Consider the following 24441-nt stretch of genomic DNA (forward strand, 5'->3'; position numbering starts at 1 on the left):
ACAAGTCCCCAATGCAATAATGTTGAGAAAAAGTCATATAAAACAGGGTTTTTGTAGGAAGAAATTTCAAGTCCTTTATTTTTTCCTAACATTAAAAGTATGGGTTCCATATTAAAGGAGTTTTGTAGTGTGCTTTCTAGAGCCCTCACACTGGTGTGCCAAAATATACCATCTGGACTAACTTTCTGGAGGACCTCAGGACCAGTCCAAGTCCTTGGTCCTAGTGGAGGAGTGAAGGAGGCAGGGACTTACTAAGCTAGTCAAAGATGGAGTCCCTTCCTCTCAGCCCCTAAATACCTTAGTATGATTACATCATTACAGCACACTGAGTATGTGGTAACTATAAGTACCTGCTATTAATATATAAATGCATCTTTACTGTAAGTATCCCTTGTTTCAAGTAGAAGACAAATGGTCACGCCCTCCTTGACTTCTCAGGAAGGCCGAGAGCCCTGAGGGGAGATGGGGAGCCGAACCAGACATTGTCAGCAGGTTCCCTCTGGGCTAAAGGGTCTTATACCTCATCCAGAGTTCCCCCACTGTCTGAGACCCTCTACAGAGTTGAACCAACAACTTAATGAATATGGATGACATCCATATCTAGATAGCCCCACTGAAAAACAAATTAAGTAGCTTCTTTTTCTTGCAGAATATTTCTCCATTGATATAAAAATATCATTTGAATACTTATTGTATATCTTTATATAGAGTGATATCAATAAGTATATCTTTAAAGTATGCCAAAGCAAAATCAAGACTGTAGTCTCTGAACCTGAATCCTTAGTATTATTATTCTGCCATGTAATCTCCAAGCTATATGGAAGAAAAAGCTTTTAAAATACGGAGAACCTAAAAGAGGAGATCAAAATCATGTGGGAACAAAATAAGATACAAATCATCCAGGTTGTCCTAGATTATTCTGATGATTCTTCCAGTGAGGCTACAGGGAATGAGTTTACATCCTGATAGTTTTATTCAAATACAAAATAACAGTTATTTTATCCACTGTGCAAGAGTCCAGAGAACCCCAAATTTCAGCAAACAATATCAGTGACTTGTCCGAGGAGAGATTTTATCTGAATTTTCGTCAAAAAAGTGAGACAAACAAGATGAGATGGTAACAACTAAAACAACAATAGCAGAAGCAACGACAATCACAGCAACAAAAAAATTAAAAACAATCACAAGATCAGAAAGGAATACATTAGAATAGGACATTTTCATTTTGTTTAAGTTAATCTACCCATTTGTAGAAATTATAATTTGGAGATTCTAGATTTATGTAGGAGCTTTCAAATTTTATTTTAATATTTTATTGATGATTAGGATAAAATATTTTTTAAAAAGAAAAGAAAAATAATACTTACTTGTAATCTTTGTTATAAATGTGGTATGCTAGTTGTAAGAGATAATTCAAAAACGTTCTCAGCAGTAAAGTGGTAAAAGGGGAGTGAATCTCTTCAACTGAAATATTATTATTATCTAAAATGAGAAAAGCAAGTTGGGGAAAAATTTAGCAATATTGGAATAGATAAGCCATTTTAAGGCCCTTCTTTCTAAGATATCTGCCTCTGGAACACTATTCAATGAAAAATCAAAAGAAGTTGTTTCTCTTAGGAAATGGTCAGAAACAAGGTGCTATATATTAACAAAGATTGAGCAGTTCAAGTAAAGATTGTTCAACTTTTTGTTTCTATTATTCTTAATCCAGGACTATTCCAGTCAAATAAATGTTTGATCATTTACAAGGGAGTATATATACTAACTCAGCAGCACTGGTTGAAAGAAGAATACTTTCAAAAACTTCCTAATGTACAAAATCATGGCCCAACTTGGGTTCTATTTCCACCAAGAAACTTTTCCTAGCTACTTAGTAATTTTTCTCTTTTTTGAACCATATATAGTCTGTGAAGCAAAATTTTACACTTAATTATCTATCGCTCATTGCTGTGTCATGTGTACTGAAACACTGGTTTCTATCCATTGTGCTACCATAAATAGCTGGATCTGTAGTCAGAAAGACTACAGGCAGGTCCTGCCTCAGATACTATTTGCATGACTCTGGGCAAGCCACTTAATTGCTGTTTGCCTCCGTTTGACCATCTATGAAATAAGGATAAAAATGGAACCTACTTTCCAGAATTGTTAGGATGAGATAATACTTGTAAATTGCTTTGCAAACCTTAAAATATTATATAAATCTTAGCTATTGTTATTATCATTATTGACCTTTATTTTCCAATATACTGTAAACATCTTAAGGTCAGAGATCACAGATTTTTGATAATCAACTACCTGCATAATGATTCTAAGCAGACACCCAATAAACACTCAAAAGGAGAACTCATTGATTCTAAGATTACACATCATTTTATATGTTAATTTTAATACATCAAATGAAAAAAACCACACAAGGCATCAGTACTAACCACTTAATACTCTGTCCATATCAGCAAGAGTTATTTTACAGTGATGAAGTTTGCAATCCTTTAAAAATCTCCAGAACTGAAGCTTTGTCATCAGGAAAGTGTTGTCAAGAGAATGGTCACATCCCAGGCTACTGTAAAAGCTATAGATTCTTCTTAATTCTGAAATATTTCTCAAAACAGCAAATTCTACCTGAAAGAGAGAAAATGAAACCTATTTCAATGTTATGTGAATGCCAGTATATTACCAAACTCACCCTACTCTCTAAGCCAACTTTAAAAAAAAATCACCAAGTTTATACTAATGTGATTACACTGTCAGATACTATGCTAAGAAGACAGTCCCTGACTTCAAGGATCTTATATTCTACTGGGAGAAGACAACATATAAAAAGAAGCTAGATGGCTAGATAAACCATACTATTCTCTATAGGGCAGACTTCATTGTCCATATAGTGATGTCTTACTATACGGATCATTAAAATGTATCAAATTAAAATAATTTTCTCATTTTATTACCTTTAAGTTGTTCTTTATTCTATGTCTTTATAAACAATTGCTTTGATAAAGAATTTTTATCTCCCTGAGAAGTTATTCTCAGATTTGAATATTTTCAGAATATTTTGGGTATTGTAATCATGTAATATCACGCACCAATTTGAAACTTGGTAGCTCCTGACTCACAGAAATAATTGTATTTTTAGAAGAGAAAGTTTATTGATGTAAACCTTTATATGGTGAAATTTCAAGCAGCTGTATCAAAATATAGTGAAAACATGTAAGCAATGTGGAAGAAAATATCTTGGATTATCCTGTCATGCAGTGAAGTCAGCCTCTTCCTCCTTTCTTCTTTCTGCTTTCAAAACTTCTTTCCAATATTTTATGAAAGCCCTAACTATATTTCACAATGGTTTCTCTGGCCCTAGGAGAGGGAGATCTGATATTGAGAGGATGGATCAGCAGCCATTTATTTGAGGAAATCTTTTTAAAATAAAGGTCCTTTAAGTTTTAATGACTAACATTAAAAGATCAGTGAATGGATAGGATCTCTTTCTTCTCTACTGAGGCAACAAAAGAGCTCTGGGTTCCCATAGGGAGGAAATGATCAAAGAGGGAGACATCTAAAAAACTTTACCTTGGTCACATTTTTACCCTGGCTATGGTCAGGTCCACGTGCACAACTAAATTGGTCTTGCCAATTCAGTCAAAATATTAGGTAATTCAAAGAGTTCCACTGATTTTAAAAACTGAATTGACCAGTACCTTGCAAACAGTAACTACTTCATAAACATTTGTTGACTTAAATTGAAATAGCCATCATAAAGACTGATACTATAGATCCAGCATCTAAGAATTAGGAATCGGTCTTAATAAATTAAAAATTTTCAGGAGTGTTCAGGGCATATTCTGATGGTTAAAGTACTTTCCTATCTATATGGAATGGATTATCTTCAAGATCCAGATATCTACAGAAATTTATGAAAAATTATATAAATTGTTATATAAAATTATATAACCCCACTGCATCTTAAAAAATTTTAATTTGGTATTTTGTGTTTTTTTAAAAAAGCAAATTTTCAAGAAAGCATTTTTCCTAACTATGAAGAACTACAATAACTTATAATTTAATTAATTGTGGAAAAGCTTATGAAAATGATTATGTAACATATAGTTTTACCTGTTTCTTTTCTTCAGGTCTGTCCTTTGGAGGGTACATGTCTAACAATAAAGTCAAATCAAGTTCAATGCTTGATCCTAACACAGAATTGCTTTCACTGCCATCAAGTTTTCTGATAACCTCTAACAAATTAAAAAAAAACCTCATGTTATGTTTTATGAAAAATAATATAAAACATTTTAAAGTATTCCTACTTGTGAAATAAACTTGGACAAGTGCACACAAGAGATTTAAATGAAGTTAGATATTAATGAAAGCATTGTTCCCTTGACCTATTAAATGTATATTGGCAGATAGACATTTTGATATCAAAGTGGGTTGATTTTTTTCTTTGACATTTAATGATTCTTACCAGCACTATATGGAGGTTCTGGGTAAGCACTGTCATCATCCTGGCTATTTTCTGCCTCATTCTCATATAGTGGAACATCGACTATGTGATCATTGGCAAACTGTCCTTCATAAACACGTCCATTTTTGAATGTTAACCTGCCCTACAAAAAAAACAAATACCTTTTTTTCCCAGTCTTAAGTTTAATCAAGAAAATGTTGATAAATGTATAAAAGTATTTTTCAAGTGTGTTCTGAGGTGTAATAGTTTATAGTGTGGTTGCTTCAACTTTTAATTTAATTTTAATTTAGAGTAACATTTTATATGTTGATATTGAAGGATGCTTATTTTTCACATATTCAAGTTCAATGCCATTTAATCTTTGGATAATTAATTCAACTGGACAAAACATAGTGCAAAGCCCAGGGATATAGGCTTAATTGACTATTAATTAAGTCAATTAAGCCATACCCACATGCCTAACACTGACCAAATGCATGGGTTATATCAATCAGTTACTCAATAAGCATTTATTAAGTGCCTATGGTATGCCCAGAATTGTGCTGGGGATACAAAAAAGGCAAAAGACTGTCCCTACTTTCAAGAAGCTCACAATCTAATAAAGACAACTACATGCAAAAACAACAAAAAACCCTAGGCATAACCGACTTACATACATTGGAAACGATCAAAAGAAAGAAGGCAGTAGCATTAAAGGGAGTCAGGAAGGGCTTCCTATAGAAGGTGGAATTTTAGCTGATTCTTAAAGGAAGTCAGGAAGTAGAAAGGAGGAGACAGATCATTTCAGGTATAGATGACAACCATGAAAATTCCCAGAATGGAGTTTTTTATAGAAGGGCTCAACTTAAAAATATCACCACTACTAGAATTACAGAGCTAAAAAGGATTTTAGCATTGGATGGAAATTTAAAGCTTTCCTAGTCCATGCTCCCTAGAGAAGAGGAAATTGCGACCCTGAAAGATTGTTTAAGTGACTTGTACATGTTTAAAAAGTTATGAGTAACACAGCCAGAGTTAGAGCACTCATTCCAGAATCCCACACCCTTGGTCTTTCTACCACCATCCATGTCATGATGCTTCTCCAAATAACCACAAAGCATAAATTGCTAGATACAAAGGAAAGCACATTAAAAAGAATGTTAACTGGTATCACATGATTAAATAGCCTTCTTCAAAATATTAACTTGATAAGATTTATGTATTTGAAAACATCTTTTAAGCAATAAAATGGATATAGTTCTCATATAAAATGGATATAGTTTACTACTTGGAAGCAAATGGTATAGCTATTATTATGTTTCAAATATCTTGCTCTTAAAATGTGATTTTTCACAAGACTACTTACAAAACCATGCTTCTTATTGGAAATCCATTCTCCATCATACATTGCACCACTGGCATAGAAAAACTTCCCATGACCATGACGATCTCCATTCACAAAATCTCCTACATATTCATTTCTCAAAGGATACTGAGAGCCAGGAATTCTCTTTAGAAACCAAGTATGTGTTCCAAATCCATTCTGAAAATAATGAAAATAACAAGAATTTTAAAACAGGTCATTTTTTCCCACCCCATAATTAGATATCAACCAGGTTCATGATTTTATTGGTAGAAGAATTACTTCTTCCAATGAAGACCATTAACTGCTCTGCATTTTATGGTCTCCAAGAATCCCCTGGGGCATTAAGAAGTTTAGGGATTTTCTTAGGGTCACCAAACTAGTATTTGTAATAGATGGGACTTGTGATTGTACATATTTATCAGATTAATATAATATCAGATTGCTTACCATCTAATATAATATCAGATAAATATCAGATTGCTTACTCTTTTGGGAAAGGGGGGTATATGGGAGGGAGGGAGAAAATTTTGAGAACACAAAGTTTTACAAAAATGAATGTTGAAAACTATCTTTACATATATTTGGAAAAATAAAATACTGAGGGAAAAAAGGTAGGACTTAAACTCAGCTCTTCATGGCCTGAAGTCAGTGTCCTTTGCACCCTGCCACACTTCCTCTGTACCAAATATGGAAACTAATCTTGGGTTAATATTGCCAAGACTTAGTTAAAAATCCAGTTGTGAGGTGTCAATTCCTGGACTATTATAACAAAAATTCCAGGGATATTCAAGGAAGTCAGCCTGCAGCTACACTGACTTTTGCTCTGTGGTTTTTAGGACATTAATGATGATCATGAGATCTTATAGGAGCCCTTACCTAGATCACAGAAATAATGAATATTATAGGTGGCAGAATCTAACTTCAACTTGCGACCTTGGGTATGCCAATCACATGCTATGTTTTGACAGCATAGACATTTGCTCAGTTTAATTAGTATAGTACCTGGATGCCCTTCACCCACTGACCAGTATACTCTTCATTGGTTGTCAGCCATCTCATCCTTCCCTCACCATGGCGCATATTGTCTTCCCATTGACCTTCATAAATATTTCCAGATGTGTAACTAGAAAAAAAAATAAGATTTTAAAAAGACTATTGGCATACTCCCACAAAAGCCTTGCTCAAGTGCAGCGGTTCTTAAACTTTATTGTGTCCTAGACCCTTTTCACAGTCTGATGAAACTTATGGACTACTTTTCAGAATAATATTTTTTAAAGGCATAAAATAAGAATGCATTGGATTACAAAGAAAACCAACTAAATTGAAATACAATTGTCAAAACATTAAAAAAAAATAACTACCCTAACTTCTATCATAGATCTCTTAGAGCTTTGTGGACTATTGTTCTAGTGTCTTTTCATGGTGTGGAGATGTCTCTGGGCTCTTAAGGTTAGGCCAATGGATTGCAAGCTTTTGTAGATCCTGCCAAGTTGAAAACACCTAACAATGGACAGTTATCTAAAAACTTCCTTAGCTCAGGTTAGAGAGAATTGCCACTGGTTACTTGTTGATGAATTTTTTTTTTTTTTTTTTTTTTTTTTTGCTATATTGGCTACAAATTCTTGAAAACTTCTCAACTAATATGTAGAAAAGCTGCTATACTTTTGCACTAGTGAAGGAACTACCCATGTTGATAAAACTGCAAATTTTAAAGTCTTAAGTACAAACTTAAGTCATAAGTATGCACATAAAATAAAGAACATTTGCACCTAAGTTTTTCTTTTTAACCTGTTCCAACACACTTTTATCTAAGAATTTCAACACTTTGAAGATTTATTTATATATCTAAATTGACTATACAGATATGTGAATAAAATGAAATGCCATTAGGACCATAACATTTTTACTTTGTTAAAGAATCTGATAATGTAACAAAGTGATAAGGAAGACAAAAAACTCTAGTCAAATTTAAACTGATATACATTGCTTTAAAATAGTTAAGATTTTGCTTAACTTAGCTTAATATAGCTTCCCTATGTTGCAGAGATGCAGCCTAAAATCAAGTACATTTTCAGAGAACATGCAAGTAATAAAATAAAAGTCATCTGTGACCAACATGTAGAAGATAGGCTGTCCTTACACAAAACAGACAATTAAAATATAATAATTACATCAACATTAATAGATTAATTTGTTAGTATAATGGGAAAAGTACTAGATAGCCCAATAGATAATTAGGGAAACTGATATAAAGACATACTATTTTACAAGATTTTTAGGAAAAACTGCATAATAATTTGGCAGAAAATAACTTTATCCCAACAACTTATACCACCAAATAAGCATTTAATCCCACAGTTCTGCAGAAAGCCTTAGCTCTGCCAGCTTTGGAGAAATATATTGTACAACCAAGATAACAATAGTTTCACTGTCTGAAGCCATCAGAGAAGAATTCATCAAACACAGTATGAAATATAGGCAAGGAAATAACCCTCAGTTATCCTTGGGACTAAAATAAAAATGTATGCTGTGCTTTATTCTTTTAAGAAGGGATGACTTCAACAGGCAGCTTATCAGAAAAAAATATTCTAAATGTTGGTATCTACACTGGAAGTTTATTTGCTGGGTTCATTGCTGATGTTAGGTTCTGTTGCAACTTTATATGTTAGGAGTAGCTGGACTCCTAACACATAAGTGTTATGTTAAGTTAGGAGATTTTTGTTTGACATACTTCTTTCAGTGTCTTGTCCAATATCTCTAATAAGAAGCAAGATTCAGATAACAGTAGAGCATTATGAATGTATGCCATATACCATATAATACAATAAAGTAAGCATTGCTCAGTGTAACAATATGAATCCTCATATTCCAAATTTTCCATTTAAAAACTACTTTGACTGTAGAATTATGTCCACTGGGATATACTTCACAGTTTGCAATACTTATTTGAATAAATGAATGAATAAAACATTTATTAAATCCCTACCATGCACAAGGAATTGTGCTAGCACTAGGCAGATAGAAAAATAAGACACTTCAGTTCACATTCTGATGGAAAGACAACATTTCCAGAATGTTTCAGCTGCAAGTCAAATGAAAAGATCCTATGGATAAAAGACCAAAGCAGATGAAAATGCCTCTTCTTTAATGTCATTTCCACTCATAAAAATCATCTCGGTTTTTGATGTTGAACCATTTGTCAGTGCTAAAGACTTCGGTGACAAAAACTCTTTAGAGATGTGTGTCTAAACCCAATGACTCAATTTAAACTAGTTAAATGTAGAATTGGCATCTCTAGGAATATTTTTTACAGAACGTTTACAAAGAAAACTTCCTTTGAAATTATTGTGAAAAACTTGAAGTTTGCAATCTATGAAAAAGGTGAGGTGTTCCCTATTTCTAGGAGGTCTTAAAGACCCCAGAAAAAAGCAAAATTCTGTTCAACTTGCTGATGAGCCTTCAGAAAATGCTGATGAAACAATGGAGTGCAAATGTAAATATTAGCAAATATAACAAGAACAAAAGTTCATGTGTCAGTTAACTAGGCTTTGAACCAGATGCAAAAGGTTAATGCATTTTTAGGTACTAGCTTTTAAAAGACTTTATTCCAAGCACACTTACTGAAAGGTTATAATTGAATGCAAATTCTTGAGAGGGAAGATGTTATTATTATCTAGTAAATATGGTGTATTGCTACCCAGCAGGCAGGTAATAAAACAATGGCTAGAATGCTGGACCTGGAGTCATAATGACAGAGTTCAAATTTGACCTTAGACACTAACTAGCTATGTGACTCTGGATAAGTCCTTTAATCTCTATCTGCATCAGTTTCCTTATCTGTAAAATGAAAATAATAACAGCAGCTACTTCCCAGGGTTATTGTGAAGATAAAAGATAAAAAGTACTTTGTAAAGTACTCTGTAAATCTTAAAGTGCTATAATTACTACTTATTATTATTATTATTGCTACTACTGTTTTTATAAGAACATTAGTCTCTATGATTTTAAAAGCAACTGCTTAATAAAATTATTTCAACTGGAAAAAACATACATTGCAGTAAACTTCATATGGGAAGGTGATCTAAATAAATATAAAAGGTCTTATCATTTAAAAAGTTAGGAAATAGAAGTCTACCTTTGACAACTATGTTTAAAGGGAGAATAACCATTTAAGTGGTAGAGAAGATTGTGAAAGATAAAATAGAATATTTCAATTATGTAAAATTGAAAAGCTTTTATACACAAAATCCAATAGCTAGAATAAAAAGAGAAGCTATGAAATATGGAAAAAAACCTTTGCCTTGAATGTCTCTGATAAAAATCTGACATCCAAAAAGCAACTGACACAAAAAATAAGACTATGCTATTTCCTAGAAGATAAGTAGTCAAAGGATATGTAAGAAATGGCTTTGAAGTCAAAACAAATGCAAACTAACAACTACTATCAGTAATTATGTTCCAAATTCCAATTTTAGGTATGCTCTCTCATTCATTAAGTTGGCATAAATGATAAAAGATGGAAATGATGTTGGAAGGGATGAGGAACCACAAGTCTACTACTATACTATTGGGAAGAGGTAAGATGCTATAGCAGAAAGAATACTCTATTTGAAACCAAAGGACTTGGGTTCAAAACCCACTTAATACCATCACCTGTGTGACTTCAAGCCAAGCCTTCAACCTCTTTAGTTCTCAGTTTCCATATATGAAAATGAGGGAGTTGTTAGATGGCCTCTAATTTGCCCAGTGCTAAATCTATAATCACTTAAAACTCAGAAGTTGTGGGTTGTTTCAATAATTCTGTAAAACAGTTTGGAATTATGTAAGAAAAGTGACTAAACTATTAATGTCTTTTGACCCAGTAATACAACAGCAAGAAAGTTTCCATGTACATAAAAATATTTATTGTAGCATTTCTTGCCATAGCAAAGAGCTGGAACAAAGTATCAATTAGAAAATGATTAACTAAATTATGCTATGAATGTACTATTGTAACCTTAATATAATCAAAGTGAAGAGTTCAGGAAAGCATGGGAAGACTTGAACAAATTGATTAAGTGAAGGGAAAGCAGAACTATACACACACACAGTATCTTTAATATTGTGAGTGAAAAGATCACTAAAAGAGAATAGATTTGAGGTCAAATAAAATGACCAATTTGGTTTCATGTAATTGATATTAAAATACAAATTCTTCTTCTGTTAAGGAACAGGAAATCTTAAGCGTAAAATGTTATATGTTGTTAAAAATTATATTATCAAAGCTTCATTTAACTTGATTATTAGTTGATTGCAAGGGAAGATAGTAAAGGTTAAAAAGTGTTTTAGGGAAATGATTCATCAAAACTTTTTTTTAAAAATGTACTTCAAAGAATAAAAAAGTACTTTGTAAACTTTATACTTTAAAAATGTATATTACCATTAAAAAAGAAAACGAGAGAAAAGGAAAGGGAGGGAGAAGGAAAAGGGAAGGAGAAGGAAAAGGGAAGGAAGGAAGGAAGGAAGGAAGGAAGGAAGGAAGGAAGGAAGGAAGGAAGGAAGGAAGGAAGGAAGGAAGGAAGGAAGGAAGGAAGGAAGGAAGGAAGGAAGGAAGGAAGGAAGGAAGGAAGGAAGGAAGATGGAGCAGAGTCTTTAGAGTCAAGTTCTGGTTCCAAAATTCACTATATTATCTTGGGCAAATCATTCTCTGTGGCTCATGTTTTTCAGCTGTTGGATAAGTCAGATAATCTTTCTCAGAGTGTTGCTATGAGACTCAATTGAGAAAATATGTGAGAAATCCTTTGACCCATAAAATGCTACTTACATGTAAACCATTTTTATTAATGTAGTATTTTCTGTGAAGCTTAGGAGAACACTAGAGAAAACACTAAGGATCTTTGCAAATACCCCAACTCTGTCTATACAAAAAATACCTTTATCTCTGACATTTCTGCATGTTTGTTTTATGTAAATAAACTGATCAAAATATATGTTAAAAAGGCTTCTTTTTACTCATACTTTAAAAAACAGAAAAGATTATACATACCATCTTATGCCCCATCCTTTTTTGATATTATAGATCCAATCTCCTTCATACCAAGAGGTGCCATCTTGGTTGTAATAAATGGAGCCCTAAGATAAATAGCAGGATTTTTTTTAAAAAATCAAATCTTTTTGTCATACAATTCCTTTTCTTCTTTGAATAAAACTGCAAAAGTATATGAACGCCTACATATCTTTAATCAGTATAATTAAATTAAATAGAATTAAATTAAATTAGAAGTCAATGTTATATTTAAATATGACACAATCATTATGCATTTTAACTTTGCCATCAAGAAGATAGTGACAGGTTGCCACTGCCATCATTGCTGCCATGGTGCCAACCTGTTGGTTTCTGATTACTAGGTAAAGATCCAAAATGAGTGACAGGCAATTTAGGAGCAGATTGGATCCAGTTTTATGCAATATTACTACCAGTTATTTGAGAATGACAGCATTCAGGACAATATACACTAATACAGCTTACTTTACATGGGAAGTCATTCCAAGGCAAAACAGCCATCATGAAGAAATTGCCTACTTTTCTATTTCAGAAAATACCAACCATCAGCACGGTAAAGAACCACCAGCCCACTGCTAAGAGCTGTGGACTTAGTATTGTGAAATAGCCAAAGGTTATGAAAATCTTATCATGGAATTTCACCAGATTTTTCTATTAAACAATATCAACAATGCTTGGGTCTGCAGTCATATTTTTAGACTAACACTGAGCCCCCTTTAGCTATGATATCCATATTGTTTCCTTTTCATGCTTTTTTTCTGATATTCATACTCTTTCCTCTACAAAATACTCCAAATATCATAAGAAGTCTACCAGGTCACAAAGGGTAGAAAGTGTGGTGATAGCATTACTATTTGAATGTGTTATACATCATGTTTGGAATTTAGACTAGTTGGACCTGACAGAAGCTCCTGTTATACTAGCATATAACTTAAAAAGACTAAATAATGCAAAAATTTGTATTATTTTTTTAAATGTACTGACAAATTGTTCCAGTAACTCACAGAAATTAAGGAGAAAGCACCAGTTGTGTGTAAAGTCCAGATATTGAGTTGTTCAGATGTTTCAATGAATTATTATACAATCAAATCATGAAAAAAACTTTTTTAAGAGATAGTGACAGAGCTTTGTGTGTGCCTTCTTACTTAATGATGGGTGTGGGGAGGAAGCAAGAGAATCTGGAAATCAAGCTTTTAAAAACAAATGCAAAAAATTGTTTTACATGTAACTTGGAAAAAATAAAATACCAAATATTAAGATTGTAATAGTAGTATCTGTCTTTTAATTTCATAAGGATACTGAAAAGATTAAAGAGATAATGTTTATAAAAGACTCCTTGACATAAAGGTTCCCTGTTAAGGCATGATACCTATTTCTATAGCCATGATTTAAATATATATCAGAAAGAATTGTTTTTTCCTTATTATACAAATCAGGAGTGTTTAATAATTTTTGTGTCATGGATCCCTTTGCCAGTGTAGTAATTTTTTTCCTTGAGAATAATGTTTTAAAAGCACAAAATAAAATACATATGATTTTAAAGGATATATATATAATTATATATATAATATAATATAATAAATTTTTAAATTATATTGAAATACAATTGTCAAAGTATTTTTTAAAAGCAAGTTTATGGACTCTATGATAAGAAGCTCTTATCTAAATTGTATGTTAATAAGAATATGCAGTTACCCTTCACTTATCCAGCATTTTGAGAAATGAATTCTTTTTATACACTTGAATTTTCCAAATAACAAATATATTTTTTAGGCACTAAAGTATGTTCTATTTGAACTATTTTGGTTAAATATTTCTAAAAATGTATTACATATCTCTTTGATTTCATTACCTATTCTGGACATAATTTAACCTCTTTCCTGACTAGATTATCATTAATTAATCATTGGTCTGCACTTTTAAAGTGACACCTTTAGGGACTATTGAAGGGTATAGATGATTTGTCCATACATTAGATGACCTAAGACTAAAATGTTATACTAAGTGTAGCCAAATAGTAATTCTATTCTAGATTGTAGAAGGATATAAGTTCCTGAAGGGAAAAGATTGTTTACTTTTTCTTTGTATCCCTTTAGGAATGCCTGGCACATAAGACATGCTTATAAATGCTTTTTGATAAATTATCTTTGTATCTTATTAAGTAGCACACTGCCCTGCACATAATAAGTATACAATGAATAATGAATTATTTTTTTCCTGATAACAGAAAAACAACAATTAGGCTAAGTCTTTTCAAATAAAGAAGGTAGTTATTTATCTAGATAATTCATATGAAACTTTTTCTTAAGCCTAAAGTACCCTTTGATTATACAAAATCATTCACTTAACTAATTTAACTATTTCACCTAAATGGAATTTTTACTAATCTTGCACCAGATTGAAGTGAACTGAAGCAAAAGGAAACAATAATAAATTTTCACTAAGTTTTGTCACTCTTCCTTCCTCCTCCTTATATTTGGGGGGACAAAGAGGGATTCATTCAAAGATGGGAATTCTCAATATATTTCAGTTTTAAAAGAATAACATACCTTTCCATGCCTCTTGCCATGACACCACTGGCCAATGTAAGATATTGGTTGGGTGCTGCATTTGAACATTCCAAATCCATGTCTAACTCCATTTGTCACTTCTCCTTCATATGTGCTACCATCAGGCCATGTGTAAGTACCATGATACATAGGTATATTCTTAACAAAGTCCCCCTAAAATGATAACATTATTAAAATTGAAACAAATTCCACAGAGTGATTGAAAGAAAATGTAAATGGAAGATATTCTGTTCAGAAAATTAAACCTATCATAGCTTTCCAACCTCCCAAACATTTAGGGAAATTTCTACATTCCTTCCTAATTTTTTCCTTTCATTCTTGTTCTCACCAACATAATAATAAAAATTCCCATTTCTAAATTTCTTTAAGATATTTCACCATTTACTCTCTTGTGACCCTGTCTATAGGAGGGAGGGAAGAAGGAAGGGAGAAAAATTTGGAGCACAAGATTTTGCAAAAGTGAATGTTGATGATTCATAAAGATATATGTATTTACAGTAGTCAATGATTATGGTAATCTGGTGTATGATAAACCCAAACTCACTATTTGATAAAAATCACTGAGGAAATTGGAAAACAGTGTAGCATAAATTGGGCACTGAACAGCACTTAATATCCCATACCAAGATAAGGTTGAAATGGGTTCATGATTTAAACATAAAGAGTGATACTATAAATAAATTAGAAAAACAAAGGACAGTCTCTCAGATCTGTGGAGAAGGAAGGAATTCATGGCCAAAGAAGAACTAGAGTACATTATGAAATGCAAAATGGATAATTTTGATTATATTAAGTTAAAAAATCTTGTGCAAATAAAACCAATGCAGATAAAATTAGAAGGGAAGCATAAAACTGGGGGAAAAAATTTACATCCAAGGGTTTTGATAAAGGTCTCATTTCTAAAATACATAAAAATTGACTCAAATTTATAAGAAATCAAGCCATTTTCCAATTGATAAATGGTCAAAGGATATGAACAGATAATTTTCAGATGAAGAAACTATTTTTAGTCATATGAAAGAATGCTCTAAATTGCTATTGATCAGAGAAATGCAAATTAAGACAATTCAGAGATACCACTACACACCTCTCAGATTGGCTAAGATGACAGGAAAAGATAATGATAAATGTTGGAGGGGATTTAGGAAAACTGGGACACTAATACATTGTTGGTGGAGTTGTGAAGTGATCCAACCATTCTGGAGAGCAAAGAATTAAGCTCAAAAGGCTATCAAATTTTGTATACTTTTTGATCCAGTGGTGCTTCAGTTGGGCCTGTACCCCAAAGAAATCATAAAAAAGGGAAAAGCATCCACATGTGCAAAAATGTTTGTAGCAGCTTTTTTTTTGTTGTTGTTGTGGCAAGGAAATGGAAACTAAGTGGGTGTTCATCAATTGGAGAATGGCTAAGTTATAGTATAAGAATGTTATGTAACATTATTGTTCTATAAGAAATGATGAGCAGGCTGATTTCAGAAAAGACCTGGAGAGACTTACATGAACTCATAAGTAGTAGAACATTGTACAGAGCAAGAAGAACATTATGTGATGATCAATTGTGATAGACTTGGTTCTTCTCAACAATGAGATGATTCAACGCAATTCCAATAGACTTGGGTTGGAAAAATCATCTGCATCCAGAGAGAGAACTATGGAGACTGAATGTGGATCAAAATATAGTAATTTTGGGTTGATATTTCATTGCTTGTTTTTTTTTTATTTGTTTGCTTGTTTTTTCTTTTCACCTTTTGAGCTGATTTTACTTAACCCAGCATGATGAATACGGAAATATGTTTAGAAGAATTGTACATGTTTAATTCTATATTGAATTGCTTGCTGTCTGTGGGAGGGGATAGAAAGGAGGGAGGGAGAAAAATATGTAACACAAAGTTTTACAAAGATCGATGCTGGGAACTATCTTTGCATGTATTTGGAAAAAATAAATTACTATTTTTTAAAAAGAAACTTAAAAGTCTTACAGAAATGTTAAAAATATTGAAAGGTTAAGTGACTTAATAACTAGAGATTATATAGCCAGTATGTGTCAGAGGCTAGTTCTTTATTCATTGTGTCCCATTGCTTCTCTATTATATTTATAGTTTTCCTAACACGAAAACACAAAGCATTCTTGGAATAAATTGAACCTTGTCATTAAAGATAATATTTTTAATTGTTGCTATAGGCTCTTTGGGGGCAGCTAGATTGCACAGCAAATAAAGTGCTGGGCCTGAAGTCAGCAAGACTTACTAGCTGTATGATTCTGGGCAAGTCACTAAACCCATTTGCCTCAGTTTCATCTATAAAATGGAGAAGGAAATGACAAGCCACTCTAGTATCTCTGCCTAAATAAAACTCAAAAGGTGTCAAAAAGAGACAGACAAGACTGAACTAACAGAACATTAGTAACATAGCCTTTTTGTATCTGTTTTACCACATGTAGAGGGCTAGAACTCTGGAGAAGTATATTTGAAGCAAGAATACTTACAACAGGGTGTTTACTCAGTGTGATTGATGAGGTAATGATTCTCTAGTTCACATATACTTAGTACTTAGTGTGATGTGGTGATGTAATGGTTCTACAATTGCCACATGCTCAGTGTGCTATAATGATGTAATTGTACTAAGATATTTAAGGACTGAGAGGACTAAAGAGTGAGTGTGTGCTCGAGCTCAATCTCCAGACTCTATCCTTGACCATCCTCATAGTGACTCTCCTGCTATGACCAAGGCCCATCCAGAGATTCTCCAGAAAGCTAGCCCAGACATTACAATCTCATTTTTTTTCTGTGTAATTTATGCATTTCATTAATAAGGTCAGCAGGTTATTAATAAAAGGATAGTCATTTGATCATCTTTCTCAGAACAAAAATAATCATGGCAGTGGAGCTCACAGTTGATTTACCCTCTCCAATAGAGGCTGAAAGTGACCCCTGGATAGAGAAATGATTAAACTACCTTCAACCTAAATTAAATTATTTGCAAGGTTTTACCTCATATTTTAATCCATCAGCCCAGATATAAGTCCCTTGTCCATGCATGAGTCCTTCTGAAAATATACCCTTCAAAACAGAAAAAAAAAAATCTATTACCAAGTTTTCTTGTTTTAAGCTACAACTCTGCTCTAAAGGTTTAGTTTTTATACTGTTAAACATTTTCTTTTTTCTAATCATCTTATGATTTCAATATTTTTAGAACTTTTGAGCCTGCATTTCAATACTTAAGAACTTATATATCTATTTAAATTAAGGCAGGCCTCACTGAATCACTTTCCTAAAGGTTAGAAGGGAAATGACTGAATTTGCAAAATTTCATAGCAAAAAAGTTTCCTTTCCCCAATTTTATTATTAAAAGCTCAGAAAAGGTTGGAGGGGGAATGATGGAAATGAGAAAATGGGACTACATAACTTCCTCAATCAAATTTCTTTTTTTTTACTTAATTTTGAATAAGTCATCATAAAACTATGAACAAAACTAAACAAAAGAAAACTTAAGTACATATCTATAATTCTGTATTTATCACAGTAACCAGAGGTTAAAAAGAAAATTCTTGTGAGGGTAAGAATGATCCTTCACCTCAAGTCAGTTGGTCTCCTTGGTCCAGGGTTGGCCTCTAAGCTCACTCATATTGCCCTGATTGTCAAAGAAGCTCAGGTAGAAGTCCAACGGGTGGGTGGGTGCCCTTAAAATCTCCAGGATGTCTGACAAGCACCAGACCCATAAAGTACTTCAGTAGAGGAAGAGCAAAGATGCTTACTATATTAGTATCAGAAGCAGAATGGCCGTGGTGTTCAAACAAAACCATTTTTCCAGAAAAAGGCCAAGTCATGATCATAGTGAAGCTCAAATGTATGTGAAGCCCAACTGCAGGCTAAGAAGATGGTAAGATTCCATTGTTTCTTTCTTTTAAAAAGGAGACCACCTATCTTGTTGACCAAAGATCTATTATAACAGCATAAAGACCATTCTGGAACCCAAATTTATCTTGGATTAAAACAGGTCTAAAAGAAACTAGGCCCACAAAATTATAACAGGTTAGCTTATAATTCTTAGACCAAAATAGGGCAGAACACAATTTATGCTAAGTCTCCACAAGTGTTTCTTGTTCCTTCCTCTTTTTTATCACTACTCCCACATATCTCAGTAAGGGAGGCTGGTTTGTGAAGAAGGATCCTAAAAACTCTTTGATGATCCTCTGAGCTAAGTGATCTAACTTGCTCATATAGAAAAGAAACTCCTGTTTATGAGGCAGTTGAAATAATCAAGCAAAAGTTATTTAAGATAACTAATTATGAAAAACAAAGAAAATTATAGACTAATTTCATTAATGAACATAGATACAAAATCCTAAATAAAATACTAGTTAGGCAACTACAACAATCTATCACAAAGATTATACATTGTGACTAAGTTGGAATTATACCAGAATTAAAAACTATTACCATAATTGATCATAATAAAAAAGTAACAAAAATCATATGATCATATCAATAAATGAGGAAAAAGTTTTTGACAAAATACACCACCTATTCCTAGTAAAGAACACTTAAAAGTAGAGCTATAAATGGATATTTTAATGACAATCACTTCTTTTTTTTCCTATGTTGAACTTCATCCAAATGCATTTCACTATGCTTCTGCACTCTGGTTCTTAGATGTCCTTAAATAAGCGTATCTTCTTAATAGATACTGCTGCTCTCTCTTTTATCTATATTAATCTTTGGTGAAAAGTATCCTTTCACTGTTTCCTCAAGACTCTAGTTCTACCTCTAACCCCCACCTCCTAGCAGATGATTTCTTCATTTCATTTAGAAGATTAAAGCTACTCATTATGAACATCCTCATCTTCCATCTTTCATAGCTTAAAACCTGTATTCATCTTCAGCTATCTTTCTTTACCCTTTTCTATAATTATGAATTCATGAATAATAACGAAATAGGCCTTTTTACTTTGCTAAAGCTAGTCTACTTGTGCTCTTCATCTCCCCTTCTCCCATCACCCCCAGGAATGTACAGCATTTTTTTTTTTAATTGTTTTTTTTTTTTTGGTTACATTTTAAGTTCCAAACTGTCTTTTTTCATCCTTCCTACCCTGTGGGATATACCTAACTAAACAAGAAATGGAGGACAACGCTTCTATTCTCATGACATAAATTTCAAAGAACTAAACAACAAAGGGGTTTTCTAAATTTCTCACAAAAATCTAAGTAACAAGGAACATAGAAGTTGGGATACAAAGAGTTTTAAGTAGAATGGAACTAACAGTTTTGTTTGGTTTTTGAATCCAAATTCAGCAGGACTAATGACTAAGTGTAAAGTTTAAAAATAATAAGTATTCATGAACAAAGGAAGAACAAAGATCCTCCTTATTTTAAAACTTTTTCATTCTGAAAGATTCAAATCAATCTACAGTCAGAACATATGTTGAGTAAATAAGTCATAATTGCATTTAAATGGGCAAGCTCAGGGGCCTTTAGCCAGTAAGTCATGAGTCAAAAATTTACCATTTTTTGTTTTAGGCTTTAAGATTTATTTCAAAAATATCTTCTGTTCCTTAATTCTCTGTGGCTTCAGAAATACCTCCCACAAACTTTTACCAAATATTCAAATTTCCAAACCTTTAATATGAGCCATGACTATTAGTAGAAAAATGGTTGGAAAAGCTAAAATAACATCCAAAGCATGTAATAATCTCTGACTTTATAAAGTAATAAGCTACAGCAATTAAATACATAAAAGACAGACATAGGTAAACAACTCTAGGATATATAAGATAATTATTTCCTTAGCATCTCTATAACTGATATATTCTGTAGGTACTTTTTTTTCTTTCTGTAAGTGCTTTATAAGAAGTTAGACGCATCTAGATTGTTTACAGAATATTAATTGATGCAATGCTATTAATAACAGGGCACAAAGCTCTGATAATAGGCCAAGTATTAAACTATACTGTTTTGTAACATTCAAAAATGATTAAGGGAAAAAAAAAACCTTAACATCTAAAGTACTATATTGATTACATGAAACTGTATTTGCCTTTGAATAAACATAAAGTTTCTATTGAAATCAGTGTAAAGTGCAGTCAGTGTATTTCCAGGAATCAGTTACTTAACTGATTTCTAAAACACATTTAAAAATAAAAATAAAAAACAGCTTGTCTAATAAGCATCACACTCCAATTCCCCCCAGATAAATACAACTCAAAATTCACAACTCACTCTATATTCACTTCCTCCCTCAAAGTGGGCCACACCTTCTCCCTCATACAGTCCACGGACTTTTTCACCTTCATAGCTGTAAAAATATAGAGCTTAACATGACAAAGGATAAGCAAGCAGAAATGATATGGATTTTAAAAACATGTAACTAATACCAAGTATCAATAATGAAAATTAGTATCTATCAAAAATGACCCATTGCATAGATGGAATTTTGCTACATTAATGTAACTACCTAATTAGGAAATTCTGATAGTCACCTATTGTTAAAATGCCTCTTCCTTTCTCTGTATTTCCATTGTCACAAATTAATGTGCTAGTTTAAATGGTTTCATTCTAAGTCATCTTGAACAGTATTTCCTAAGTAATGTTCCTAAAATAGCACCTTAAAAAAATGGCACTTTCTTTAGGCTGCTCTTTTACTCATGAACTTAAGTCCTTACTGTTCCCCTCATCTTACTCATTTCCACTTCTTTGGTCATATTGTGCTCTAAATCCTTTTATTCTCTCCTCTTTCTCTTTTCTCCTCCCTTCCTCTTACACCTGAATATAAAATCCAGGCAAGTCTCATTGTTTCTTACTTCAGATGACACTGATCTCTGGTATTGATTTAGAATATTAATCTAGGATGGGATCCTAGCTATAGATGGCCCACTAGAGCTAAAGTCACCTTAAAACAATTAGTTTGGTGAGAATAGGCTCTTCATAATATTGAGGTATCTCTACTTGTGCTTCTTCTGGCTTCTCTTCTTTGATCGACAGAACTTCAGGATCTAGGATTACAGGAACTGTCTCCTTTGAAATGTTGGCCTCTTGTTTGGATGTATCGGCAAGTTGCTCAGACAGAGGAGAAGGAGACCTTGCAACTTTTTCTGATTTTTTATCTGCTTTTTTCTTTTCTTTTGCCATTGCCTTTGAATGGACTTTAAGTTTTAACTTTTAGAACAAATGTATTTCTTTGGCTGAGAGTTGATTGTACTTTGGAACATTGATGAATTTTATCTGGAAAACATTAAATGATTCACAATTCATGGAAGTATCCTCTAAATTGAACTTTTAGCTTTAATACATAGGGGCATTATCTATCATCACAATTGCCATTGCTATTATAGTAATTTTCATTTTCCTAAAAATTATAAATTAATCCAAACATCTGAGTATTTCAGCACTTTCAGAGGTTATAATATTATAAAAATGAATGAATGAAAAAAACACTTATTAAGTAAGGGCTTACTATTACAATGTAGGGGTGGCTAAGTGGTGCAGGATAGAGTACTGGACATGGAAGTCAGGAAGATCTGAGTTCAAATCCAGCCTCCTACTACCTATGTGATCCTAGACAAATCACTTAAACCTTATTTGCCTTACTTTCTCATCTATAAAATGGGAACATATTGAAGAAGGAAATTGTAAACCACTCCAGTAACTTAAGAAAAAAAACTCTATGGGCAAAATCCTTGGACAGATTTGGACATACTTGAACAACAAAAATGTGCAAAGACACTCTCTCCTCTCAAGTTCACATCCCCAAAAGAAGACAACATATATCAGAATATCTGTGTCTATGTAACATATTTGCATATTTTATGAGTGTTGTTATATATATATAAAACATATATTACATATATATATCTCACACACGTTTTATTACATATATGCTATATACAATGTGTGATAGTGATTTACATCTGTATATATATGTATTATATTTTCACATATAATTATACATAATGCATTGTTTTTGTAATATGTATATAAAATAATATGTACAAAATGTAATAATGTATTATAATACTTTCATATCTACATGTATGCATACATGCATATTATATATGTATATAACAATATACATATATACTATATACATAGTAATATATACATATAATATATATAGTAAAAAATAGGATATAGTAAATAGAATGCAAGTCTTGGAGTCAGAAAGAAAGACATGAATTCAAATTTGACTTCAGCTGTATGACCCTGGGAAAGTCAATTAACCTTGTTTGTCTCAGTTCCTCATCTATAAAAAAAATGACAAACCACTCCAGTATTGACAGGGTGAACTCTGTATGACCTAAGTGAGCTCTGTAAAATCACAGAAATCATGTCCCCTTTGATCTAAATGGTCTCAGAGTACAAAAAGCTGTGCCATTCAAGAGCAAATCAAGCTCTTATTGATCTTGTTGGGAAATCACAATCCCAAGCAAGATTTCACATTCAATTGAGAATTATCAAACTTCCCCTAGACTTACACATAAAATCGCATCTTCTAAAAATGATTATTTTCACATCTCTCCATTGAGAAAGATAAGCCTGCTAAAAGAATGCCTCTTGGCAGTTTTTTGTTTTTTTTTTAATCAAGCCTCCTTTTTGCCATAGTCTCTGGCAGTTAGAGAATTCTTTGGCTTCCGAACTTGTGAACTCATGTCTCTGAGCAAAAGGTACCTCACTCACTCATAACCACCTCATCAGTATCTTTGCTAAGAAAACCCACTGGGGATATAAAGAGTTTGACAGAACTGAAAAAGATTAACCAAACAAGGTAATACATACTCTCTTGTGTCATCTTTCTTTTAGAATGGGAACTTGAGGGCAGGCCCATTTTTGCTTTGCCCATAATATGCCCTTAATAAATGCTTTTTAATCCATTCATTCATGCTATAGCCTCCAAATTCATATGGTAAGAGTGTTTTCTCCCTCTGAATGTGTTGATACCCCATTTACACATATATGTATATGTACATATACACACATTTATTTATATACAAACTCTTGTAAAAATATACATGTCAGTGGAAACAGTGTTTTTAGATTAGAACAGGAAAACTAGTTAATGTACTGCTGAGTAGTCAATATATATGTATACATATTGTATTGCAAAGGATGTTCTAAAAGATCATTTCCATTAGGAATATACATACATACATACATACATATATATATATATATATAAATCACCAGCATGAAAATGTAGTTTGCATGTTCTTATTCATCTCAGTGTTTTCCAAAGTCATCAGTCAGTCACTCAAGAAGATCCCTGAGTCCTTGCCATATGATAATGAATTGAAAGAACTGGGAATGTTTAATCTAGAAGAAAAGACTGAGGGAGTGCCTAACAGCTTTTTTCAAATATTTGATGACTGTCATGGAGAAAAGATTAGGTTTGCTCCTGAGGTCAGAAACAAAAAACAATAGATATAGGCTTCAAATTTATTCTTGTACGTAAAAGAAACTTAATAATTAGAGGTGTCTGACTTTCTGTGGGGCAGCTAGGTAACACAGTGGAGAGAATACTGGATTTAGAAAGATTTGTCTTAAATTTAAATCTCTCTCTTTGCCAAGAAAACCCAAATGGGATCACAAAGAATTAGACATGACTGGAAAAAAAATTGAACTGAAATATCTGTGATAGTGAAGAACTGAAAATGGATAGTGGCTAAACAAATTGTAGTAAATTGATGGATTGTATTACTGCTGCTCTGAAAGAAAAAGTGAATATGAAAATCCATATGATTTATTTCATAGTAAAGAGAAACCAGCAAATTGAGCTATATATATATATATATGACAGCAACAATAGGAAAAGGGGAGTGGGGTGGAGAATTGGACAATGAGGATTTCTTCCCAGGAACATGTGGTTTTGAAATAACCAAAAACAAAACAAAACCTCAAAACTTATCATCTGATTATAATAATCTATATCTAATTCCAGAAAAAAGATAAGAAAGTGTAATTTCTTATCCCCCTTTTAAGAGACATCAAAATTGGGCAGATAAATGGCAAAGTGGAAAGAACACCTCCTCTGAAGTCAG

General features: G+C 32.6%; 1 protein-coding gene across 3 annotated transcripts in view; it reads right to left on the minus strand.

Annotated features, from left to right (window-relative positions):
* RSPH10B (radial spoke head 10 homolog B) overlaps positions 1–24441 on the minus strand; it is a 53051-nt gene that overhangs the window by 27001 nt on the left and 1609 nt on the right. For all 3 annotated transcript variants that reach the window (XM_052000838.1, XM_052000824.1, XM_052000833.1), the window contains exons 2-12: positions 21300–21631; positions 20630–20705; positions 17405–17473; positions 14394–14567; positions 11827–11912; positions 6804–6924; positions 5802–5978; positions 4457–4598; positions 4105–4226; positions 2430–2619; positions 1368–1482 (exon numbers count right to left, since the gene is read on the minus strand). In XM_052000838.1, the coding sequence (XP_051856798.1) occupies positions 1368–1482; positions 2430–2619; positions 4105–4226; positions 4457–4598; positions 5802–5978; positions 6804–6924; positions 11827–11912; positions 14394–14567; positions 17405–17473; positions 20630–20705; positions 21300–21538 (1511 nt within the window). In that variant the 5' untranslated portion in view covers positions 21539–21631. The remainder of the gene's footprint in view (positions 1–1367; positions 1483–2429; positions 2620–4104; positions 4227–4456; positions 4599–5801; positions 5979–6803; positions 6925–11826; positions 11913–14393; positions 14568–17404; positions 17474–20629; positions 20706–21299; positions 21632–24441) is intronic.

Source organism: Antechinus flavipes, chromosome 1, assembly GCF_016432865.1.
Source record: "Antechinus flavipes isolate AdamAnt ecotype Samford, QLD, Australia chromosome 1, AdamAnt_v2, whole genome shotgun sequence".
NCBI lineage: Eukaryota > Metazoa > Chordata > Mammalia > Dasyuromorphia > Dasyuridae > Antechinus > Antechinus flavipes.